Raw genomic sequence first — 23,756 nt, forward strand, 5'->3', positions numbered from 1 at the left:
CAGGTAGTGAGAGCACTGTGATGACCTCCCACGGCCACTTCTGGCTCGTCATGTGGGGGTGGGATGGTGGGGGAGGACGCCCCCGACCACACACCAGCTACACTCACATATGTGGTCGTCGTAGTGTGGCCACTCACACACACAGATGTGGTCGTAGTGTGACCACTCGCATCATTACCCTGTTGATGATAGCAGCGTTGTGGTGCATCAGTCCTGGGTCAGCCCAGGATGACACCACTGTAATGGCGTCCAGCCTGCCCACCACCACCTACCCCAACACCACTCTTGCAGGTTTTCCCGATGGGCCCACAACAGTCAGCACACCTGAACCTAAGTGCCACCTTTCCAATACTTGGCCTCCGGTGGACGTGAGTAATATTCTTCTTTATTTTTTTTTATACAGGATTTGACAAATTTAGGTTAAGGTTCCCTATCTTTATTGACAAGCTATTAACAAGTTAAGGATTCCTAACTTTATTGACAAGCTAAGAGCTGTTATCTACATCAGCTCATTTGAAAGCATTTTTATTGTTATGAAAAATACAAGTAGAGAACAGGATGAAGTTGGAGCCATCTGTGGGCCAGTATTTTCATTTGATCAACTGACTTTATCTCGTTGTCATCATTATGCTGTACGAATGTGTTCCATACTTGAGTCATCCTGGGGATAAATGATCTCAGATGAAGTGATGTTCTGGAGAAGGGTACAGCCAGAGTGAAGTTGCTGCTTTCTGCCCGTCTTGTGGTATAGAAGCTTGCTTCTCGCTATCCTCGAAGGGGATCCAAGTGTGGTACTTTGACAGTGTTAGCTTTGTACATAACAGTAAGGCTGCCCTCATCACTCCTATGTTCAAGGCTCTGCTGAAATGACAGATCTATCCAGGATAGGTCCAGGCGAGAGATGAGAAGTCTTGCTCTGTGTTCTACTCTGTCGAGCAGTCGCAGATGAGAGGGGGGGGGGCAGGCAAACCAAGAAAGTGGAGCATACTCAAGGTGTGAGCGTACTTGTGCCTCATACAGAATTTTGCAACCCTTACTGTCAAGCAGATGCGAGATACGTCGAAGTGCTGTAAGCTTCCTGGCTGCCTTGTTTGCAAGATTTACAACGTGGTTCTTCATGGTCAGTTTGGAGTCAAATTTCACTCCAAGGATATCAACTTCTTTCCCAGGTACCAACACTCCCATTGATACTTACTACTGCTTTAGCATTACCATCATGGTGCCTAGAGACCATGATCATTTGTGTTTTCTCAGGTGCAAATGTTACCTGCCATCAGTTTCCTCAAGCTGATACAGCTCTGAGCTAGTGTTTGATGTAGCTTAGAGCAGCTGGCATTTCTTCTCTTGGTTAAGTAAATGCCAGAGTGTAGTCGTCTGCATATGCATGAGATTCTGGGATGAGATGAAGAAGGTCATTGAAGTAGACATTCCATAACAATGGTCCAAGCAAACTTCCTTGTCAAACACTTGCGTCAGTAGGATGTCTTGCTGATTCTATTCCATTGAGAACTTCCCTTAGAGATCTACCATGAAGGTAATCACTGAGAAGACGTAGCATAGAGCCTGTAATTCCCAGTGCTTCCAGTTTTACCAAGAGGCCCTGGTGCCACACTCCGTCGAAAGCACCAGTAATGTCCAATGCTACCACACAGCTGACTTTGGATTCATCTCTCTCTCTCTCTCTCTCTCTCTCTCTCTCTCTCTCTCTCTCTCTCTCTCTCTCTCTCTCTCTCTCTCTCTCTCTCTCTCTCTCTCTCTCTCTCTCTCTCTTTCTCTCTCTCTTTCTCTCTCTCAAGATCCAGTAAATTAGAGGAAGTAAATTTCCTTGCATCGATAACTGAGAAAGAAATTCTTACAATTGTAGAGAGAGAGAGCGAGAGAGAATAAATTACTGATAATTTATTAACTTAGTGATAACTTGTCAATAACTTGATTAAAATTGACTTACAAATTGTTGATAACCTAACAACTTGGTGATAACTTGCCGATAATTAATTTATTGATCACTCGTTGATGCCTTACTAAGAACTTATTGATAACTCATCCATAACTACTGATAGCCTTTTAATAACTTAGAAACTTACTGGCATGAAGTAACTTTGACTAACTTTGTTAACTTATCTGACCTAGTGTGACCACCGTTATTATTATAATATTAGTTATTATTTTTATAATTATATTATTATTATTATTATTATTATTATTATTATTATTATTATTTTATTCATAGGGAAGGGTTATACCCGTAGGTGTCAAGCGACTTACCGTCTTCTTTGGAGCCAAGGGCTCTTGATCCAAGGAATGGGCTTAACAGGGGTTAAGTCCGATTCCTTGGATCTTCATTACTTCTCATTTTCTGGTCGTTGTATGACCCTTTCGGATTTAGGGCTTCCTCACGAATGATGATAGTACTGATACTGATAATAATAATAATAATAATAATAATAATAATAATAATAATAATAATAGAAAAAGAAGAACGAAAATAATAATCATACTATTACTACTACCACTACTACTACTATTACTACTACTGCTGCTATTGCTGCTGCTGCTGTTGCTGCTGCTGCTGCTGCTGTTGCTGCTGCTGCTGCTGTTGCTGCTGCCACTGTTACTGCTGCTGTTGCTGCTGCTGTTGCTGCTGCTATGTTGCTGCTGCCTGTTACTGCTGCTGCTGTTGCAACACTGCTGTTGCTGGTGTGTTGCTGCTGCACACTGCTGCTGCTATGCTGCTATTGCTGCTGTGCTGCTGCTGTGCTGCCTGCTGCTGCTGTGCTGCTGCTGTTGGTGCTGCTGCCACGCTGCTGCTGCTGTTGCTGCTGCCTGCTGTTGGCCTGCTGCTGTTGCTGCTGCTGCTGCTGCCTGCTGCTGCCTGCTGCACTATTGCTGCTGCTACTACTGCCAAGCTGCTGTGCTGCTGCTGTTACTGCTGCACCTGTTGCTCTGCTATGTTGCTGCTGCTGCTAGTGCTGCTGTGTGCTGCTGCTGCTATTGCTGCTGTTGCCTGCTGCTGCTGCGCTGTGCTGCACTGCTGGTGCTGCTATTGCTGCTGCTGCTGTGCTGCTGGCGTGCTGCTGCTGTGCTACTGCTGTGCTGCTGCTGTTGGTTGCTTTCTGCTGTGCTGCTGCTGCTACTATTGCTGTTGCTGCTGCTGCTGGCCTGCTGTGCTGCTGCTACTGCTGCTGTACTGCTGCTACTGTGCTGCATGTTTGCTACTGCCTTGCTCACTGCTACTGTGCTGCTGTACTGCTGCTGCTGCTCTTGCCTGTGCTGCTAGAGGCTATTGCTGCTCTCTTTTCTGCTACTGTACTGCTGCTGGTGGTGCTGCTATTTGCTACTACTGCTATTGCTGCTGCTGCTGGCCTGTTGCCTGCAGTTGCCTGCTGTTGCTGCTGCTATTGCTGCTGCTGGTGCTGCTGCTGCTGCTGCTGTTGCTGCTGCTGCTGGCCTGCTGCACCTTGCATTGCTGCTGCTGCTGCTGTTGCTGCACTGTGCTGCTGTACTGCTGCTGTTGCTGCTGCTGCTGCCTTGCTACCACTGTGCTGCTGCTGCTGTACTGTTGCCTGCCTACTATTACTGCTATTACTGCTACTATTACTCCTACTATTACTGCTACTACTACTATTGCTACTACTACTGCTACTGCTATTGCTACTCTTCTTGCCTGCTATGTGCTGCCCCTATTACTACTACTACTGTTGCTGCTGCTGTGCTGCTGCTGCTGTTGCCATGGCCTGCTGCTGCTGTTGCTGCTGCTGGTACTGCTGCTGCTGCTGCTGCTGTTGCTGTTGCTGCTGCTGTTGCTGCTGCTGTTCCTGCTGTACTGCTGCTGTTGCTGCTGCCTGCTGCTGTTGCTGCCTGCTGCTGTTGCTGTGAACCATGCTCTGTTGTTGCTGCTGCTGCTGCTGTGCTGCTGCTGTGCTGCTGCTGTTGCTGCTCATGCTGCTCGTGCTGCTGCTGTTGCTGCTGCTGTTGCTGCTGCTGCTGCTGCTGCTGTTACCTGCTGCTGCGGCTGCTGTACTGCTGCTCTGCTGCTGTACTGCTGCTGCTACTGTTGCTGCTACTGTACTGCTGCTGTTCCTGCTGCTGCTGCTGCTGTGCTGCTGCACCTGCTGTTGCTGCTGCTGTGCTGCTGCTACTGTACTGCTGCTGCTGTGCTGCTGCTATTGCTAGTACTGCCTGCTGTGCTGTTGCTGCTGTGCTGGCCTGCTGTGCTGCTGGCGCTGCTGCACTGCTATTGCTGCCTGTGCCTGCTGCTGTTGCTGCTGCTGCTGTGCTGCGCGCTGTTGCTGCTGCTATTGCTGCTGCTGCTGTTGCTGCTGCTGCTATTGCTGCTGCTGTTGCTACTGCTACTGTGCCAACTTGCTGTTACTGCTGCTGTTGCTGCTGCTGCTATTGCTACTGCACTGGTGTTACTGCTGTTACTGCTACTGCTGTGCTGCTGCTGCTGGCCTGCTGCTGCTGTGCTGCTGCTGCTGCTGCTGTTGCTGCTGCGGCCTGCTGCTGTGCTGCTGCTGTGCTGCTGCTGCTGTTGCACTGCCCTTGCTGCTGTTGCTGCTGCTGCTGCTGTTGCTGTGCCGCTGTGCTGCTGTTGCTGCTGCCTGTTATACTGCACTGTGCTGCTGCTGCTGTTGCTGCTGCTGTTGCTGCTGCTATTGCTGCTGCAGTGCTGCTGCTGTGCTGCTGCTACTGCTGCTGTTGCTGCTGTTACTGCTGTGCTGCTGTACTGCTGTGCTGCTGCTGCTACTGCTGTACTGTGCTGCTGCTGCTACTGTACTGCTGCTGCTGGCCGCTGCCTGCTGTTGCTACTGCTGCTGTACTGCTGCTCTTGCCTGCTGTACTGCTGCTGCTGTTGCTGCCATTGCTGCAAACTGCTGTGCTGGTACTGCTGCTGCTGCTGCTGCTGCTGTTGCTGCCTGCCTGTACTGCTACTATTACTGCTACTGTTATTGCCAACACTGTGCCTTGCTGCCTGCTGCTGTTGCTGCTGCTGCTGCTGCATTGCTGCTACTGCTGCTGCATGTGCCTGCACTGTGCTGCTGCCACTATTGCCTGGCCTGCTGCTGCTGCTATTACTGCTGCCATGTGCTGCTGCTGCTAACATACCTATGCTACTACTATTACTGCCTTTCTTACTACTGCTACTGTTGCTACTACTGTACTGCCACTAGTAGACATCAGTGGTACCTCACTAGTATTCACCTCACTCCTGAGCCTTTATATACCCTCTGTGTCCATGTATTGTTTGTAATGATGATAAAGAGGCTCCTGGAGGCAGGCATTGCCACAATAAATGTCACATTAGTTGCACTTGTCCTTTTAGCTTTACATGCTATTACTCTGCTGCTACTGCTGTTGCCTACTGCTACTACTGTTACTACTACTACTGCTCACTGCTATTACTACTGCTGTTGACACTGCTACTGCTGTTTTCTACTGCTACTGGTGTATTGCTGCTGCTGCTGTGCTGCTGCTGTTGCTGTTACTGCTGCTATTGCTGCTGCTACTGTACTGCTGCTGTTGCTGCTGCTGTTGCTGCTGCTGCTGCTGTGCTGCTGCACTGCTGTTGCTGCTACTGCTGCTGCTGTACTGCTGTGCTGCTGCTGCTGCTGTTGCTGCTGCTATTTACCTGCTGCTTCTGCTACTATTGCTGGTGCTGCTGCTGCTGCTGCTGTTACTGTACTCCTGCTGTGCCAGTGCTGCTGCTGCTGCTGCTGTTGCTGTGCTGCTGCTGCTGCTGTTGTTGCTGCTGCTGTGCTGCTACTGCTGCTGTACTGTTGCTGCTGCTGCTGTTGCTGGTGCTGTTGCTGCTGCTGCTGTTCTGCTGCTGCTGCTACTGTTGCTGCTGCTGCTGTGCTGCTGCTGCTGCTGTTGCTGCTGCTGCTGTTGCTGCTATTGCTGCTGCAAGCTGCTGCTGTTGCTGGTGCTGCACTGTGCTACTGCTGTACTATTGCTGCTACTGGGCTCACTGCTGCTATTGCTGTGCTGCTGCTGCTGCTCTTGCTGTGCTGCTACTGCTGCTGTACTGCTACTGCTGCTGTTGCTGCTGCCTGTTGCTGCTGCTGCTGTTGCTATTGCTAATGCTGTTGCTGTTGCTGCTGCTACTGCTATTGCTGCTGCTACTGCTGTTGCTGCTGCTGCTGTGTTGTTGCTGTTGCAGTTTACTGCTGCCTGCTGCTGCCTTGCTGCTGCTGTTGCTGTTGCTGCTGCTGCAGCTGTTGCTGATGCTGTTGCTGCTGCTATTGCTGCTGTGCAACTGCTGTGGTTGCTGCTGCTGCTGCACTGCCTTGCTGCTGCTGTAACACTTATACTGCTGCTGCTGGTACCTGCTGCTGCTGTTGCTGCTCACTGCTGCCACTGTACTGCTCTGTACTGCTACTGCTGGCCTGCTGCTGTTACTGCTGCTACTGCACTGCACTGTTACTGCACTGTACTGCTGCTGCCATTTGCTGCTGCTGCTGCTGTGCTGCTGCTGTTGCTGCTGCTGCTGCTGTGCTGCTGCTGCCTTGCTGCTGCTGCTGCTGCTGTTACTGCTGCTGTTACTGCACTGCTGTACTGCTGCTGCTGCTGTTGCTGCTGTTTGCTGCTGCTGCTGCTGTGCTGGTGCTGCTGCTGCTGTTACTGCTGGCCTGCTGCCTGCTGCTGTGCTGCTGCTACTGCTGTTGCTGCTGCTGTTGTTATTTGCTGCTGCTGTTGCTGTTGCTGCTGCTGCTGCTGTTGCTGCTGCTGTACTGCTGCTGCTGCTGTTGCTGCTGCTGCTATTGCAGCTGCTGCTGCTGTACTGCTGGCCTCACTGCACTGTTGCTGCTGCTGCTGCTGTGCTGCTGCTGCTAGCCTGCTGCTGTTGCTGCTGTTACTGCTGCTGTTACTGTGCACACTGCTACTGTTGCTGCTACTGTTTCTGCTGCTGCTGTTGCTGCTGCTGTACACTGCTGCTGCTGTTACTGCTGTTATTGCTCTGCTGCTGTTACTGCTGTTTGCTATTTGCTGCTGCTACTGCTGCTATTGTGCCTGCTGCTATTGCTGCTGCTGCTGCTGCTGTGCCACTGTTGCTGCTGCTGCTGGCCTGCTGCTGCTATTTGCTGCTGCTGTGTACTGCTATTGCTGCTACTGCTGCTAACAATGCTGCTGCTGCTGGTACTGCTGCTGCTGCTGTTGCTGCCTACTATTGCCTGCTGCTGCTGCTTGCTGCTGCTGCTTCTCAGCCTGCTGCTGCTGCCTGCTCACTGTGCTGCTGCTACTGTACCACTACTGTTGCTGCTGGCCTGCTGCTGTGCTGGTGCTGCTGCTGCCTGTTGCCTGCTGTTGTTGACCTGCTGCTATTGCTACTGCTACTTGTTCACTGTGCTACTGCCACTGCTGTGCTGTGCTGCTGCTGCTGCTGCTGTGCTGTTGCACACTGCTGCTACTGTACTGCTGCTGCTGCTGCTGCTGTTGCTATTACTCTTGCTATTGCTGTACTGTGCTGCTACTGCTGCTATTGCTGTTGCACCTGCTGCTGCTGTTACTGTTGCTGTTACTGCTGCTGTACTGCTGCTGTGCTGTTACTGCTGCTGCACTACTGCTATTGCAGTTACTGTACTGCTGCTACTACTGTTACTGCTACTGCTATTGCTATTACTGCACCATGACTGCTATTGTTATTACTTCATGCTGCTACTACTGTTACTGCTATGCTGTACTGTTGCTATTGGTACTGCTACTACTGCTATTGCTACTTTTTCTGCACCTCTTTCTGTGCTACCCTGCTATTGCTGCTACTGTACTGTACTGCATTACTGCTGCTGCTGCTACTGCTACTATTGCTACTGCTGCTGCTACTACTGCATTGCTGCTATTACTACTGTGCCATGCTACTGTTACTGCTGCTACTATTTTCCTGCTATTGCTACTGCTGTTGGCACTATTACTGCCTACTCTTACTGCTAATGCTGCTGCTGCTACTGCTGTTGCCTGGTACTGTACTACTATTATTAATGCCTACTGCTACTGTTGTACTGCTGCTGCTGCTACTGTACTGCTACTGCTGCATTGCTGCTGCTGCTGCTGTTACTGCTGCTGCTGTACTGCTGCTGTTGCTGCCCTTCTGCTGCTGTGCTGCTGCTACTGTGCTGCACTGCTGCTGTGCTGCTGCTGCTGCTGTTGCTGCTGCTGCTGTACTGCTGCCTTGCTGCTGTACTGCTGCTGCTGCTGTTGCTGCTGCTGCTGCTGCTGTGCGCTGCTGCTGCTGTTGCTGCAGCTACTGCACTGCTGTGCTGCTAGTGCTGCTGCTGGCTGCTGCCAACATTGCTGCTGTGCTGTTGCCTGCTGCTACTGTGCTGCTGCTGCTGCCTGCTGGCCTGCTGCTGCTGCTGCTGTGCTGCTGCTGCTGCTGCTGCTGCTGGTGCCTTGCTGTGCTGCTGGTACTGCTGTGCTGCTGCTGCTGCTGTTGTGCTGCTGCTGCTGCTGTGCTGCTGCTGCTGCCTTGCTGCTGTTGCTGCTGCTGTGCTGCTGCTGCTGTTGCTGCTGCTGTTGCCACTGCTGCTGCTGTTGCTGCTGCGTTTTCCTGCTGCTACTGTTGCTACTGCTGTTGCTGCTGCTGCTGTTACTGCTGCACCTGCTGTTGCACTGCTGCTGCTGCTGCTGTGCACCTGCTGCTGCTGCTGTTGCTGCTGCTGCTGTGCTGCTGCTGCTGCTGCCTGTACTGCTCTTGCTGCTGCTACTGTACTGCTGCTGCTGTGCTGCTGCTATTGCTGCTGCTACTGGCGCCTCTGCTGCTGTTGCTCTGCTGCTGCTGTGCTGCTGTTGCTGCTGCTGCTGCTGTTACTGCTGCTGCTGTGCACACTGCTGTTGCCACTGCTGCTGTGCTGCTGCTGCTGTTACTGCTACTGTTGCTGCTGCTGTTGCTGCTGCTGCGTTTGCTGCTGCTGCTGGGCACTATGCTGTTGCTGCTACTTGTTGCTGGTGCTGCTAGTACTGCTATTGCACCTGCTGTGCTGCTGCTGCTGCTATTGCTGCTGCTGCTGCTGCTGTTGCTGCCTGCTGCTGTGCTGCTGCTGCTGTGCTGCTGCTGCTGTGCTGCTGCTGTTGCTGCTGGTACTGCTGTTGCTGCTGCCTGCTGTTGTTGCTCCTGCTGCTGCTGCTGCTGTTGCTGCTGTTCAGTGCTGTGTTTGCTGTGCTGCCGCTGCTGCTGCTGCTGCTGCTTGCTGCTGCTACTGTGCTGCTGCTGCTGCTGCTGGCCTGCTGCTGTTGCTGCTGACTGCTGCTGCTGTTGCCTGCTGCTCATTGCTGCTGCTGCCTGTTGCTGCTGCTACCTGCCACTGCTGTGCTGCTGCTGCTGCTGCTGTGCCACTGCTGCTGTGCTGCTGCTGCTGCTACTGCCTTGCTGCTGCCTGTGCTGCTGCTGCTATTACTGCTGCTGTTGCTGCTGCTGCTGTTACTGCTGCTGCTGTTGCCTGCTGTGTGCTGCTGTTGCTGCTGCTGTTGCTGCTGCTGCTGTTGCTGCTGCTGTGCTGCTGCTGCTGTGCTGCTGCTGCTGTTGCTGCTGTGCTGCTGCTGTGCTGCTGCTGCTGTTGCTGCTGCTGCTGCTGTACTGCTGCTGCTGCTGTTACTGGGTACTGCTAATGCTGCTGTTGCTACTGTGCTGCCTGCTGCTGTGCCTGCTGCTGCTACTGCTGCTGTGTGTGCTGCTGCACTGTTACTGTACTGCTGCTAGTGCTATTGCTGCTGCTGCTGCTGTTACTGCATGCTCACTGCTGCTGCTGCTACTGCTGCTGCCTGCTGCTGTGCCATGGCCTGCTGTTGCTGCTGCTGCTGCTGCACAAGCCACTGCTGTTGCTGCTGCTGTTATACCTGTGCTGCTGTGTTCACTCTGTGCTGCTGCTGCTGTGCTCACTGCTCTGCTGTGCTGCTGCTGCTCTTGCTGCTATTGTTACTGCTCTTTCTCATTACTGCTGCTGTACTGCTGCTGTTGCTGCTGCTGCTGGCCTGCTGCTGCTGCCTTGCTGCTGCTGCCTGCTGGTACCTGCTGCTGTTACTGCTGCTGTTGCTGCTGCTGCTGCTGTTGCTGCTGCTGCTGTGCCTGCTGCTGCTGCTGCTGCTGCTGTTGCTGCTGCTGTTGCTGCTGTTGCTGCTGCTGCTGCTGTTGCTGCTGCTGCTGCTGTTGTTGCTGTGCTGCTGGCTGCCTGCTGTTGCTGGTGCTGCTGCTGCTGTACTGCTGTTGCTGTGCTGCTGCTGCTGCTGCTGCTGTTGCTGCTGTGCTGCTGCTGCTGCTGTTGCTGGCCTGCTGCTGCTGCTGTACTGCTGCTGCTGTGCTGCTACTATTGCTGTGCTAGTGCTGTTGCTGTGCTGCTGCTGCTGCTGTTGCTGTTACTGCTGCCTGCTGTGCTGTGCTGGCCTGCTACTACTGTTACTACTGCTGCTGTTACATTTGCTACTGCTACTGCTACTGTACTGCTGCTACTACTGTGTACTGTATGGTGCCATTACTGCTGCTGCTGCTGTTGCCTGCTACTGTTGCTGTTACTGCTGCAGCTGCTGCTGTGTTGCTAGTGCTGCTCTGTGCCTGTACTGTTACTGTGCTGTGGTATGCTACTGCTGCTGTTGCTGCTGCTGCTACTGTTTCTGTACTGCTACTGCTGCTGCTGCTACTGCTGCTGTACTGCTACTGTTGCTGTGCTGCTGCTGCTGCTCATTACTGCAACACTGCTGCTTCTGTTTTCTACTGCGCTGCTGCTGCTACTATTGCTGCTGTACCTGCTGCTGCTGTTGCTGCTGCTGTGCTGCTGCTGTTACTGCTGCTGTTGCTGCTATTACTGCTACCTGCTGCTGCCTTGGCCCACTGCTAGTGCTGCTACTGTACTGCTGCTGTACTGGTGCTATTGCTGCTGTGTGTGCTGCTGCTGCTTTGTACTGCTGCTCTGCTGCCTGTTACTGCACCACCTTTGTTACTGCTTCTGCTATTGCTGCTGCCTTGCTGCTGTACTGCTGCTATTGCTGCTACTTTCTTGCTGCCTGCTGCTGTTGCTGCCAGCCTGCTGCGCTGTTTTCTGCTGCTGCTGTTGCTGCTGCACTGTGCTCTGCTGCTGTTGCTGCAGCTGCTGCTGCTATTGCACCACTGTGCTGCTGCTGCGGTACTGCTGCTGTTGCTGCTGCTGCGGTACTGCTGGTGCTGCTGCGGTACTGCTGCTGCTGTTGCTGCTGCTGCGGTACTGCTGCTGTTGCTGGTGCTGCTGCGGTACTGCTGCTGTTGCTGCGGTACTGCTGCTGCTGTTGCTGCTGCTGCGGTACTGCTGCACTGCTGCTGTGCTGCTGCTGCTGAACGCTGCTGCCTTGTTTTTGCCAACGCCTGCGTGCTGCTGCTGCTGGCCTGCCTTGCTGCTGTTGCTGTTGCTGCTGCTGCTGGCCTGCTGCTGCTGTTGCTGCTGCTGCTGCTGTTGCTGCTGCTGCCAGTTGCTGGCTGCTGCTGCTGCTGCTGTGCTGCTGGCTGTACTGCTGCCTGCTGTACTGCTGCTGCTGTACTGCTGTGCTGCTGCTATTGCTGCTGCTGCTGTGCTGTCTCATGGTGGATCAGGGTCTGATCAACCAGACTGTTACTGCTGGCCGCACGCAAGCTGAAGTACGAACCACAGCCCGGTTGGTCAGGTACTGACTTCAGGTGCTTGTCCAGTGCCTTCTTGAAGACAGCCAGGGGTCTATTGGTAATCCCCCTTATGTATGCTGGGAGGCAGTTGAACAGTCTTGGGCCCCGGACACTTATTTTGTTGTCTCTCAGTGTACTTGTGGGGCCACAGCTTTCCATGGAGGGAATGTTACATCTCCTGCCGAGTCTTTTGCTTCCATATGGAGTGATTTTTGTGTGCAGATTTGGTACCAATCCCTCCAGGACCTTCCAAGTGTATATTATCATGTATCTCTCTCGCCTGCGTTCAAGGGTATACAGATCAAGGACCTTCAATCGTTCCCAGTAGTTTAAGTGCCTTATCGCACTTATGTGTGGCGTGAAAGTTCTTTGTACGCTCTCCAGGTCTGCAGTGTCTCTAGCCTTGAAGGGGGCCGTTAGTGTACAGCAGTATTCCAGCCTAGAGAGCACAAGCGATTTGAAGAGAATCATCATGGGCTTGGCGTCCCTAGTTTTGAAGGTTCTCATTATTCATCCTATCATTTTCCTAGCAGATGAGGTAGATACATTGTTGTGGTCTTTGAAGGCGAGATCCTCCGAGATTATCACTCCCAGGTCCTTCACATTACTTTTCCGCTCTATTGTGTGGTTAGAATTTGTGGTATACCCTGACACATTTTTAATTTCTTCAAGTTTTCCTTATCTGAGCAATTAAAATTTCTCCTCTTTGAACTTCATATTATTTTGAGTGAGATCAATCATACAAAGTCATAATGGGTTTAACTTACACTCTGTCAGTAAGTTACTAAGTTACCTGTAAGTTATCAATAAGTTATCAGTACGTTATGAATAACGTGGCGTTAATAACAGTGTTGTAAGAGTGTCTTGTGAGCCATTAAACCCATGTGCTGAGGGACTGATTGCCTTATATACTGTGTATAGTTCTGAAAAGCTGAGGGACTGATTACCTCATCTTGTACTGTCGTCGCATAACGTCTCTGCATCGAATTGGTAAAGATACCCAGGTGCTGCACATGTATCTAATTTCTTATCTTGTATATTATTTTTTTATGATAACGCTGCGTTATGTTATGCAGAATAGCACCAAGAGTCTGCTGGTAGGCTTCCTGCCCACCAGGTTGGGGGACAAGGACGAGAGACTGGGTCTCAAGATCATTGGGGCTTTCTCTTCGTCAGTCGAGGATGTCAACAAGAGATCTGTCCTGCCAGAGAACTACATCATGAGGTTCGAGGTAAATATTATGACTGCCTTTTTGTGCATGCAGGGATCAAATCATGCTTCATTCTGACCCTTCCTTCGCGGAAATCGTGAAAAGCTAAGCTCTAAAGTACTGAACACCAGGGGACTCTTCCCATCATCTTTGCTGGGTACATTCAGTCTTACCACCAGCCTTGCCTCATACATTCTCTCTTACCATCATCCTTGCTTCATACACTACTTCTTACCATTGCTCTGTTTCTTTTACTTCTTGAGTTTTTGTCCTTGTAACCACTTGAGGACCTCTGTTGCTCCTTCCTTCTCCTCCAACTTGTAGACGAGCCTTCCTTTAACGGAAGTTCCTTGTTGCTGGTGGCGCGCTCTTCATCCAAAGAACTGTAACTATCCTTCGTTTCGAATCCAGTTACCTTTTATTTTTCCCTGACACTAAATGACTCCAGCATGTTTCGAGCTTCCTCCGTGAATGTTATAATAATGAAGATCAGCCTCTTGTGTTTACGGTGTCGAATGTTTTCTTGCAATCTACGAAAATTCAGTCGACCCTCTCCTGTCTTTCCTGTTTGTGGTTTGTTACTGGTAGAGAAAGGCGGGATTTACCATCCTTAAATCCATATTGGTTACTTCGTATGCATACGTTTCTTTCTGGGAGCTCTACTTCTTTCTTTCTCATTCTCTTTTCTGATGCCTTAGCCAATGTGCTCATCAACAATAATGACCTCTATTCCTTTGATTTTTGTCTATTTCCATTTTTTCCATATTTTCAGATCATTTTTGCAGTTTAACAGCTCTTTGGTTGTTAAACTCCTTTCCTTTGACTTCGAGAATCTTCACTGTGATAAAACACATTTTCTACTCCTTGCAATACCTATAATAATGTCTTAACAAGTCTCAGTCCTTCCTTTGTTTCTAATTCCTATTGAATCCCCTTCACTTCCTTCTCTTTTTATTTATTCCTTCCAATCTGTGCTGCTCATCACTTTCTCTTTTCCATACATCTTCAATGATTCTTTTTCCTTGAACCTTCTGTTCAGTTCCTCTCCTACTTTCGTTATTATTTGCCAGTCCACCCCTTCCCTTTTTTAAGTGTTATTAAGCAGTTCCTTGCAGCTGTTTTCTATTCTGTATGGACACACAGCGATATCGAATCTGTTGTTTTGGTTGTTGCTACTCTCATTATTAAATTGATATTATGCTTCCTTTTATTTCTTTGCATAGCTTTTTTAATTAACTTTCTTACAATACACCAATACATAAAGGTGGTGACCCTACAGATGTAAACAACTATAGGCCAATATCAAACTTACCATTGCTATCCAAAATATTCGAGAAACTCGTGCACAGGAGACTGTATTCATTTATAACGGCACAAAACATACTCAACCCTTGCCAATTTGGATTCAGGAAAAATAAAAGCACTAATGATGCAATTATAAAAATGCTAGACCTGCTTTACACAGCATTGGAACATAAGGAATATCCGCTAGGAATTTTTATTTACCTGAGAAAAGCGTTTGACACAGTTGACCACAGCATCCTACTCCACAAACTTGACCATTATGGTATAAGAGGCCATGCGCTTGCATATTTCAAATCCTATCTTTCTAATAGGTATCAGTATGTCACCATTAAAGACAGCCTCATCAATACGGCCACTTGATACTGGAGTTCCGCAGGGAAGTGTCCTTGGACCCCTGCTCTTCCTAATTTACATCAATGATCTTCCAAACATATCCCAACACCTGAAACCCATTCTCTTTGCTGACGACACGACTTATGTCATCTCCCACCCTAATCTTGCAACCCTCAACACCATTGTTAACGAGGAGCTGCTCAAAATATCGACTTGGATGACAGCCAATAAACTTACACTTAACACTAACAAAACCTACTATATTATGTTTGGTAGCAGAGCAGGAGTTGCTCAGCTTAACATTAAGATCGACAACACTCTAATTACCAGACATGATGAGGGCAAATTCCTTGGCCTATACCTCGACAACAACCTAAATTTCAGCACCCATATCCAACGCATAACAAAAAGAGTATCCAAAACGGTGGGGATCCTCTCCAAGATACGATACTACGTGCCGCAAACTGCCCTTCTCACACTATTCCATTCACTTACATATCCATACCTCACCTATGCTATCTGTGCTTGGGGTTCAACTGCAGCAACACACCTAAAGCCAATAATAACCCAACAAAAAGCCGCAGTAAGAATAATCACTAAATCCCATCCCTGGCAACACCCCCTCCCCCACTCTTCGTAGATCTAAACTTACTCCCTGTTAAGAACATCCACACTTACTACTGTGCAATCTATATCTACAGGACCTTAAATTCCAATATTAACCTTGACCTAAAATGCTTTCTTGATAGTTGTGACAGGATCCACAGGCATAACACCAGACACAAACATCTCTATGACATTCCCCGTGTCCGACTAAACCTTTACAAAAATTCAATGTATTTCAAAGGACCTAAAATCTCGAACACCCTACCTGAAAACTCTAGAACTGCACACACATTCATCACTTTCAAAACTACAGTTAGAAAACATCTTATCTCCCTGATACACCCCGACAACTAACTACATGATAACTACCTGGTTGTTCACAATTACTCTCACTCACCCACTGACTATAAACACAGAAATACTAATCTTAATCTTAAAATAATGAATCCTAACTAGTCATAAGTTTGCCTATGATACTCCAATATAGACACTTTGTATTGTGCCAAAACAAAAGCATTCACATTGCTAAACTCACAAATTATAATGTAGTCACCTAGCCTTAATACCATAATCTGTAAGGATTTAATGTTAAGAATTAATCTAAGTCTGCCCGAAATGCCTAGCCATGCTAGGTGTCCTAGTGGCCCCCTCTGTAATTAGTATTTTATAACATGTAAACCACACAATATCCAAATCCTGTAAACCCCACATTGTAACCCTTATAGAGAATAAACTTGATTTGATTTGATTTGATTTGATTTAGTTCAGTGTTCTCCACTTTACGTTCTCGTGTGCTATAGTTCATGCTATACTAATTGCATTCTCTATTCTTGGTATGTATCTATCCATGGACTCCTGTAAATCAGGTCCTCCATCAGGCCCTGCATCATGTCCTCCATCGGGTCTTCCATGAAGTCCTCCATCAGGTCCTTCATCGGTCTTCCATCAGGCTCTCCATAAGGTCCTCCATCAGGCCCTCTATCATCTTCAACTATGTTTCCTCCACTCCGGTCTGAACTTCACATATTAATTAAAAGCTCAGAACCATGTGGTTCTGATACTTGATACCTTCTCTGTCTGATTTACTTATGATAAAGGCCAGAACCCGTCTTTCTTCTTCATCTGAAATTTCCTGTCTTTTTGCCATTTTGTTTTCATGGTCTCTGATATCGTTCACGGTACTGGACCTATATTATTTTGTTTGAAATCTCCCACAATCTTCTTGCCTTTATTAGACCTTTGGATTACCTATACACTTTGTATCACTGCCTCGTTATTATCCTTGTACTTCTGTCTCGGTTTTCTTGTTTAGTAAAGAATTGCAAACAACTTTCCCGTTGCCAGTGTCCTTAATGATAGCTGAAGCTCCACTACACAGGTGCATTACCTCTTCAAAATTCTAAATGTTTCTTCCTTCAAGGAATGTGCCTTGACGCCTGTCTAGGGCTCTTAATCCAAAGAATTGAAATTACCTTTCTTTACCTCGGAGCAAATCTGCTTGCCTCCCATTTTCGAGGAATTGTGTGACCCCTATGGTTTTAGCACTCTCCATATGAAATAACAATAATCTACACGTTTCTGGTCACCCCTCACCTACTCTTCCCTCTACCTTTTATCATTATGTGATATCCTTCTAGGAATATTGCACTGGTTATCAATCCCGTGAGTTATGTCTTTACAGTGGCCATAATTTCTGATTGTTAGTCTGATATTATCTTTAAGTCACGGCTTTTCTTCGTAATGCCATTACATATGTGTACCCTTGTTGTCCGTCTCTCCTGTAACTTGTTCCACAGAACCGGCTATTACCTGCATGTCAGGGAGGGGAGGAAGAGGTGAATGTCTCAGTATTACCTTAAACAGTGTAGTAGTGTCAGAATTCCCTCAGTAGTGTAGTGTAAGTGTCAATACTCTCTCAGTAGTGTGGTGGTGTCAGTACTCCCTCATAAAATATGCTATATGTATCATTATTGCCCATCCTCATACAGTATGGTGTAACTACCAATGTTTCCTCATGCAATTTTATGTCAGTACTCCATAATACAGCATGACAGTACACCTGATTGATATGTTGTAGATTCAGGACACCGAGGGAAGGGAGGATCTGGGCAGCAAGCATGTGGTGGACCTGCTCTGCAAGCAAGTCCATGCAATCTTCGGTCCAGAGCACAACTGCTTCGTGGAGGGCACCATCGCCCAAGGAAAAAACCTTCCAATGATATCATACGTGAGTATCATCACATTTCTGTAAATCGTTCTACCACAGTATCTGCAGCTTCGAATTCTGCCAGGAGCACGGTTCGATTCCCCGTGTATTCTTTTCTTTACACACACACACACACACAAACACACACACACACACACACACACACACAAACACACACACACACACACACACACACACACACACACACACACACACATATATATATATATATATATATATATATATATATATATATATATATATATATATATATATATATATATATATATATATATATATATATATATATATATATATATATATATATATATATATATATATATATATATATATATATATATATATATATATATATTTCTATATATATCAATAATAGCACTGCGACTAGCCAAGGGTTCGAACCCATGCTGCTTTGGCCCGCATCATGATGAGCGAAGACACATGAGGCGGGCCAAAGCAGCATGGGTTCGAATCCTTGGTTAGTAGCAATGTTGTTATTGATCAATACCACTTGTTCGTGGTCACAATAATATAAAATACTGCTCGTTGAGGCTAGTACACCAAACGGGAAGGAGAATGAAATTAGCTCAGAGGCACCCACACCACCGCATGTCCTCAGACCAAGGGTAACACACCTAGCCTGGCTGGGAGCTTGGTTCTTGTAGGATTGCGTGGTCCTGTGGGTTAGAGCATCATGGGTCCTCGCTCACCATGAGGCGGGACAACGCAGCAAGGGTTCGAATGCTTGGCTAGTCGCAGTGTTGTTACTGATCAGTACCACTTGCTCGTGATCACAGTAATATTAATATATATATATATATATATATATATATATATATATATATATATATATATATATATATATATATATATATATATATATATATATATATATATATGAATGACAGCCAGGGTTCAGTTCTCCCCAGTCCATCTCTCTGTTAATTCATACAAGTTACAAGTGTGCTGGTGAAAGTTACAGGTGTGCTGGTGAAAGTTACAAGTGTGCTGGTGAAAGTTACAGGTGTGCTGGTGAAAGTTACAAGTGTGCTGGTGAAAGTTACAAGTGTGCTGGTGAAAGTTACAAGTGTGCTGGTGAAAGTTACAAGTGTGCTGGTGAAAGTTACAAGTGTGCTGGTGAAAGTTACAAGTGTGCTGGTGAAAGTTACAAGTGTGCTGGTGAAAGTTACAAGTGTGCTGGTGAAAGTTACAAGTGTGCTGGTGAAAGTTACAAGTGTGCTGGTGAAAGTTACAAGTGTGCTGGTGAAAGTTACAAGTGTGCTGGTGAAAGTTACAAGTGTGCTGGTGAAAGTTACAAGTGTGCTGGTGAGTCATTAACAAATGCTGCTGAGATTAAGAAAGACTTTTGGAGATAAAACCTGGGCAGGTGGAGGTGTTAGATACTGGAGGGGCAGGTGGAGGTGTTAGATACTGGAGGGGCAGGTGGAGGTGTTAGATACTGGAGGGGCAGGTGGAGGTGTTAGATACTGGAGGGGCAGGTGGAGGTGTTAGATACTGGAGGGGCAGGTGGAGGTGTTAGATACTGGAGGGGCAGGTGGAGGTGTTAGATACTGGAGGGGCAGGTGGAGGTGTTAGATACTGGAGGGGCAGGTGGAGGTGTTAGGTACTGGAGGGGCAGGTGGAGGTGTTAGATACTGGAGGGGCAGGTGGAGGTGTTAGATACTGGAGGGGCAGGTGGAGGTGTTAGATACTGGAGGGGCAGGTGGAGGTGTTAGATACTGGAGGGGCAGGTGGAGGTGTTAGGTACTGGAGGGGCAGGTGGAGGTGTTAGATACTGGAGGGGCAGGTGGAGGTGTTAGATACTGGAGGGGCAGGTGGAGGTGTTAGATACTGGAGGGGCAGGTGGAGGTGTTAGATACTGGAGGGGCAGGTGGAGGTGTTAGATACTGGAGGGGCAGGTGGAGGTGTTAGATACTGGAGGGGCAGGTGGAGGTGTTAGGTACTGGAGGGGCAGGTGGAGGTGTTAGGTACTGGAGGGGCAGGTGGAGGTGTTAGGTACTGGAGGGGCAGGTGGAGGTGTTAGGTACTGGAGGGGCAGGTGGAGGTGTTAGGTACTGGAGGGGCAGGTGGAGGTGTTAGGTACTGGAGGGGCAGGTGGAGGTGTTAGATACTGGAGGGGCAGGTGGAGGTGTTAGATACTGGAGGGGCAGGTGGAGGTGTTAGATACTGGAGGGGCAGGTGGAGGTGTTAGATACTGGAGGGGCAGGTGGAGGTGTTAGATACTGGAGGGGCAGGTGGAGGTGTTAGATACTGGAGGTGCAGGTGGAGGTGTTAGATACTGGAGGGGCAGGTGGAGGTGTTAGATACTGGAGGTGCAGGTGGAGGTGTTAGATACTGGAGGGGCAGGTGGAGGTGTTAGATACTGGAGGGGCAGGTGGAGGTGTTAGATACTGGAGGGGCAGGTGGAGGTGTTAGATACTGGAGGGGCAGGTGGAGGTGTTAGATACTGGAGGTGCAGGTGGAGGTGTTAGATACTGGAGGGGCAGGTGGAGGTGTTAGATACTGGAGGTGCAGGTGGAGGTGTTAGATACTGGAGGGGCAGGTGGAGGTGTTAGATACTGGAGGGGCAGGTGGAGGTGTTAGATACTGGAGGGGCAGGTGGAGGTGTTAGATACTGGAGGGGCAGGTGGAGGTGTTAGATACTGGAGGGGCAGGTGGAGGTGTTAGATACTGGAGGGGCAGGTGGAGGTGTTAGATACTGGAGGGGCAGGTGGAGGTGTTAGATACTGGAGGGGCAGGTGGAGGTGTTAGGTACTGGAGGGGCAGGTGGAGGTGTTAGGTACTGGAGGGGCAGGTGGAGGTGTTAGGTACTGGAGGGGCAGGTGGAGGTGTTAGGTACTGGAGGGGCAGGTGGAGGTGTTAGGTACTGGAGGGGCAGGTGGAGGTGTTAGGTACTGGAGGGGCAGGTGGAGGTGTTAGATACTGGAGGGGCAGGTGGAGGTGTTAGATACTGGAGGGGCAGGTGGAGGTGTTAGATACTGGAGGGGCAGGTGGAGGTGTTAGATACTGGAGGGGCAGGTGGAGGTGTTAGATACTGGAGGGGCAGGTGGAGGTGTTAGATACTGGAGGTGCAGGTGGAGGTGTTAGATACTGGAGGGGCAGGGGGAGGTGTTAGATACTGGAGGTGCAGGTGGAGGTGTTAGATACTGGAGGGGCAGGTGGAGGTGTTAGATACTGGAGGGGCAGGTGGAGGTGTTAGATACTGGAGGGGCAGGTGGAGGTGTTAGATACTGGAGGGGCAGGTGGAGGTGTTAGATACTGGAGGTGCAGGTGGAGGTGTTAGATACTGGAGGGGCAGGTGGAGGTGTTAGATACTGGAGGTGCAGGTGGAGGTGTTAGATACTGGAGGGGCAGGTGGAGGTGTTAGATACTGGAGGGGCAGGTGGAGGTGTTAGATACTGGAGGGGCAGGTGGAGGTGTTAGATACTGGAGGGGCAGGTGGAGGTGTTAGATACTGGAGGGGCAGGTGGAGGTGTTAGATACTGGAGGGGCAGGTGGAGGTGTTAGATACTGGAGGTGCAGGTGGAGGTGTTAGATACTGGAGGGGCAGGTGGAGGTGTTAGATACTGGAGGGGCAGGTGGAGGTGTTAGATACTGGAGGTGCAGGTGGAGGTGTTAGATACTGGAGGGGCAGGTGGAGGTGTTAGATACTGGAGGGGCAGGTGGAGGTGTTAGATACTGGAGGGGCAGGTGGAGGTGTTAGGTACTGGAGGGGCAGGTGGAGGTGTTAGATACTGGAGGTGCAGGTGGAGGTGTTAGATACTGGAGGGGCAGGTGGAGGTGTTAGATACTGGAGGGGCAGGTGGAGGTGTTAGATACTGGAGGGGCAGGTGGAGGTGTTAGGTACTGGAGGGGCAGGTGGAGGTGTTAGATACTGGAGGTGCAGGTGGAGGTGTTAGATACTGGAGGGGCAGGTGGAGGTGTTAGATACTGGAGGGGCAGGTGGAGGTGTTAGATACTGGAGGTGCAGGTGGAGGTGTTAGATACTGGAGGGGCAGGTGGAGGTGTTAGATACTGGAGGGGCAGGTGGAGGTGTTAGATACTGGAGGTGCAGGTGGAGGTGTTAGATACTGGAGGTGCAGGTGGAGGTGTTAGATACTGGAGGTGCAGGTGGAGGTGTTAGATACTGGAGGTGCAGGTGGAGGTGTTAGATCCTGGAGGTGCAGGTGGAGGTGTTAGATACTGGAGGGGCAGGTGGAGGTGTTAGATACTGGAGGTGCAGGTGGAGGTGTTAGATACTGGAGGGGCAGGTGGAGGTGTTAGATACTGGAGGTGCAGGTGGAGGTGTTAGATACTGGAGGGGCAGGTGGAGGTGTTAGGTACTGGAGGGGCAGGTGGAGGTGTTAGGTACTGGAGGGGCAGGTGGATGTGTTAGATACTGGAGGGGCAGGTGGAGGTGTTAGATACTGGAGGGGCAGGTGGAGGTGTTAGATACTGGAGGGGCAGGTGGAGGTGTTAGGTACTGGAGGGGCAGGTGGAGGTGTTAGATACTGGAGGGGCAGGTGGAGGTGTTAGGTACTGGAGGGGCAGGTGGAGGTGTTAGATACTGGAGGGGCAGGTGGAGGTGTTAGATACTGGAGGGGCAGGTGGAGGTGTTAGGTACTGGAGGGGCAGGTGGAGGTGTTAGATACTGGAGGTGCAGGTGGAGGTGTTAGATACTGGAGGGGCAGGTGGAGGTGTTAGATACTGGAGGGGCAGGTGGAGGTGTTAGATACTGGAGGGGCAGGTGGAGGTGTTAGGTACTGGAGGGGCAGGTGGAGGTGTTAGGTACTGGAGGGGCAGGTGGAGGTGTTAGGTACTGGAGGGGCAGGTGGAGGTGTTAGATACTGGAGGGGCAGGTGGAGGTGTTAGGTACTGGAGGGGCAGGTGGAGGTGTTAGGTACTGGAGGGGCAGGTGGAGGTGTTAGATACTGGAGGGGCAGGTGGAGGTGTTAGATACTGGAGGGGCAGGTGGAGGTGTTAGATACTGGAGGGGCAGGTGGAGGTGTTAGGTACTGGAGGGGCAGGTGGAGGTGTTAGGTACTGGAGGGGCAGGTGGAGGTGTTAGATACTGGAGGGGCAGGTGGAGGTGTTAGGTACTGGAGGGGCAGGTGGAGGTGTTAGATACTGGAGGGGCAGGTGGAGCTGTTAGGTACTGGAGGGGCAGGTGGAGGTGTTAGATACTGGAGGGGCAGGTGGAGGTGTTAGATACTGGAGGTGCAGGTGGAGGTGTTAGATACTGGAGGGGCAGGTGGAGGTGTTAGGTACTGGAGGGGCAGGTGGAGGTGTTAGATACTGGAGGGGCAGGTGGAGGTGTTAGGTACTGGAGGGGCAGGTGGAGGTGTTAGGTACTGGAGGGGCAGGTGGAGGTGTTAGGTACTGGAGGGGCAGGTGGAGGTGTTAGATACTGGAGGGGCAGGTGGAGGTGTTAGGTACTGGAGGGGCAGGTGGAGGTGTTAGATACTGGAGGGGCAGGTGGAGGTGTTAGATACTGGAGGTGCAGGTGGAGGTGTTAGATACTGGAGGGGCAGGTGGAGGTGTTAGGTACTGGAGGGGCAGGTGGAGGTGTTAGATACTGGAGGGGCAGGTGGAGGTGTTAGATACTGGAGGTGCAGGTGGAGGTGTTAGATACTGGAGGGGCAGGTGGAGGTGTTAGATACTGGAGGTGTAGGTGGAGGTGTTAGATACTGGAGGTGCAGGTGGAGGTGTTAGATACTGGAGGGGCAGGTGGAGGTGTTAGATACTGGAGGTGCAGGTGGAGGTGTTAGATACTGGAGGTGCAGGTGGAGGTGTTAGATACTGGAGGGGCAGGTGGAGGTGTTAGGTACTGGAGGGGCAGGTGGAGGTGTTAGGTACTGGAGGGGCAGGTGGAGGTGTTAGGTACTGGAGGGGCAGGTGGAGGTGTTAGGTACTGGAGGGGCAGGTGGAGGTGTTAGATACTGGAGGTGCAGGTGGAGGTGTTAGATACTGGAGGGGCAGGTGGAGGTGTTAGGTACTGGAGGTGCAGGTGGAGGTGTTAGGTACTGGAGGGGCAGGTGGAGATGTTAGGTACTGGAGGGGCAGGTGGAGGTGTTAGATACTGGAGGTGCAGGTGGAGGTGTTAGATACTGGAGGGGCAGGTGGAGGTGTTAGGTACTGGAGGGGCAGGTGGAGGTGTTAGATACTGGAGGGGCAGGTGGAGGTGTTAGGTACTGGAGGGGCAGGTGGAGGTGTTAGGTACTGGAGGGGCAGGTGGAGGTGTTAGATACTGGAGGTGCAGGTGGAGGTGTTAGATACTGGAGGGGCAGGTGGAGGTGTTAGATACTGGAGGTGCAGGTGGAGGTGTTAGATACTGGAGGGGCAGGTGGAGGTGTTAGATACTGGAGGTGCAGGTGGAGGTGTTAGATACTGGAGGTGCAGGTGGAGGTGTTAGATACTGGAGGGGCAGGTGGAGGTGTTAGATACTGGAGGTGCA

At 50.0% G+C, this 23,756-nt stretch overlaps 1 protein-coding gene across 5 annotated transcripts in view; it reads left to right on the forward strand.

The window, feature by feature from the left end:
• LOC128688956 (receptor-type guanylate cyclase Gyc76C) overlaps positions 1-23,756 on the forward strand; it is a 619,662-nt gene that overhangs the window by 30,762 nt on the left and 565,144 nt on the right. For all 5 annotated transcript variants that reach the window (XR_011391737.1, XM_070083032.1, XM_070083048.1 and 2 more), the window contains exons 2-4: positions 4-368; positions 12,697-12,852; positions 17,153-17,302. Coding sequence is in view for 4 of the 5 variants with exons in the window: in XM_070083032.1 (XP_069939133.1) it covers positions 21-368; positions 12,697-12,852; positions 17,153-17,302 (654 nt within the window). In the remaining variant the exon portion in view is untranslated. The remainder of the gene's footprint in view (positions 1-3; positions 369-12,696; positions 12,853-17,152; positions 17,303-23,756) is intronic.

Source organism: Cherax quadricarinatus, chromosome 1, assembly GCF_038502225.1.
Source record: "Cherax quadricarinatus isolate ZL_2023a chromosome 1, ASM3850222v1, whole genome shotgun sequence".
Taxonomy (NCBI): Eukaryota; Metazoa; Arthropoda; class Malacostraca; order Decapoda; family Parastacidae; genus Cherax; species Cherax quadricarinatus.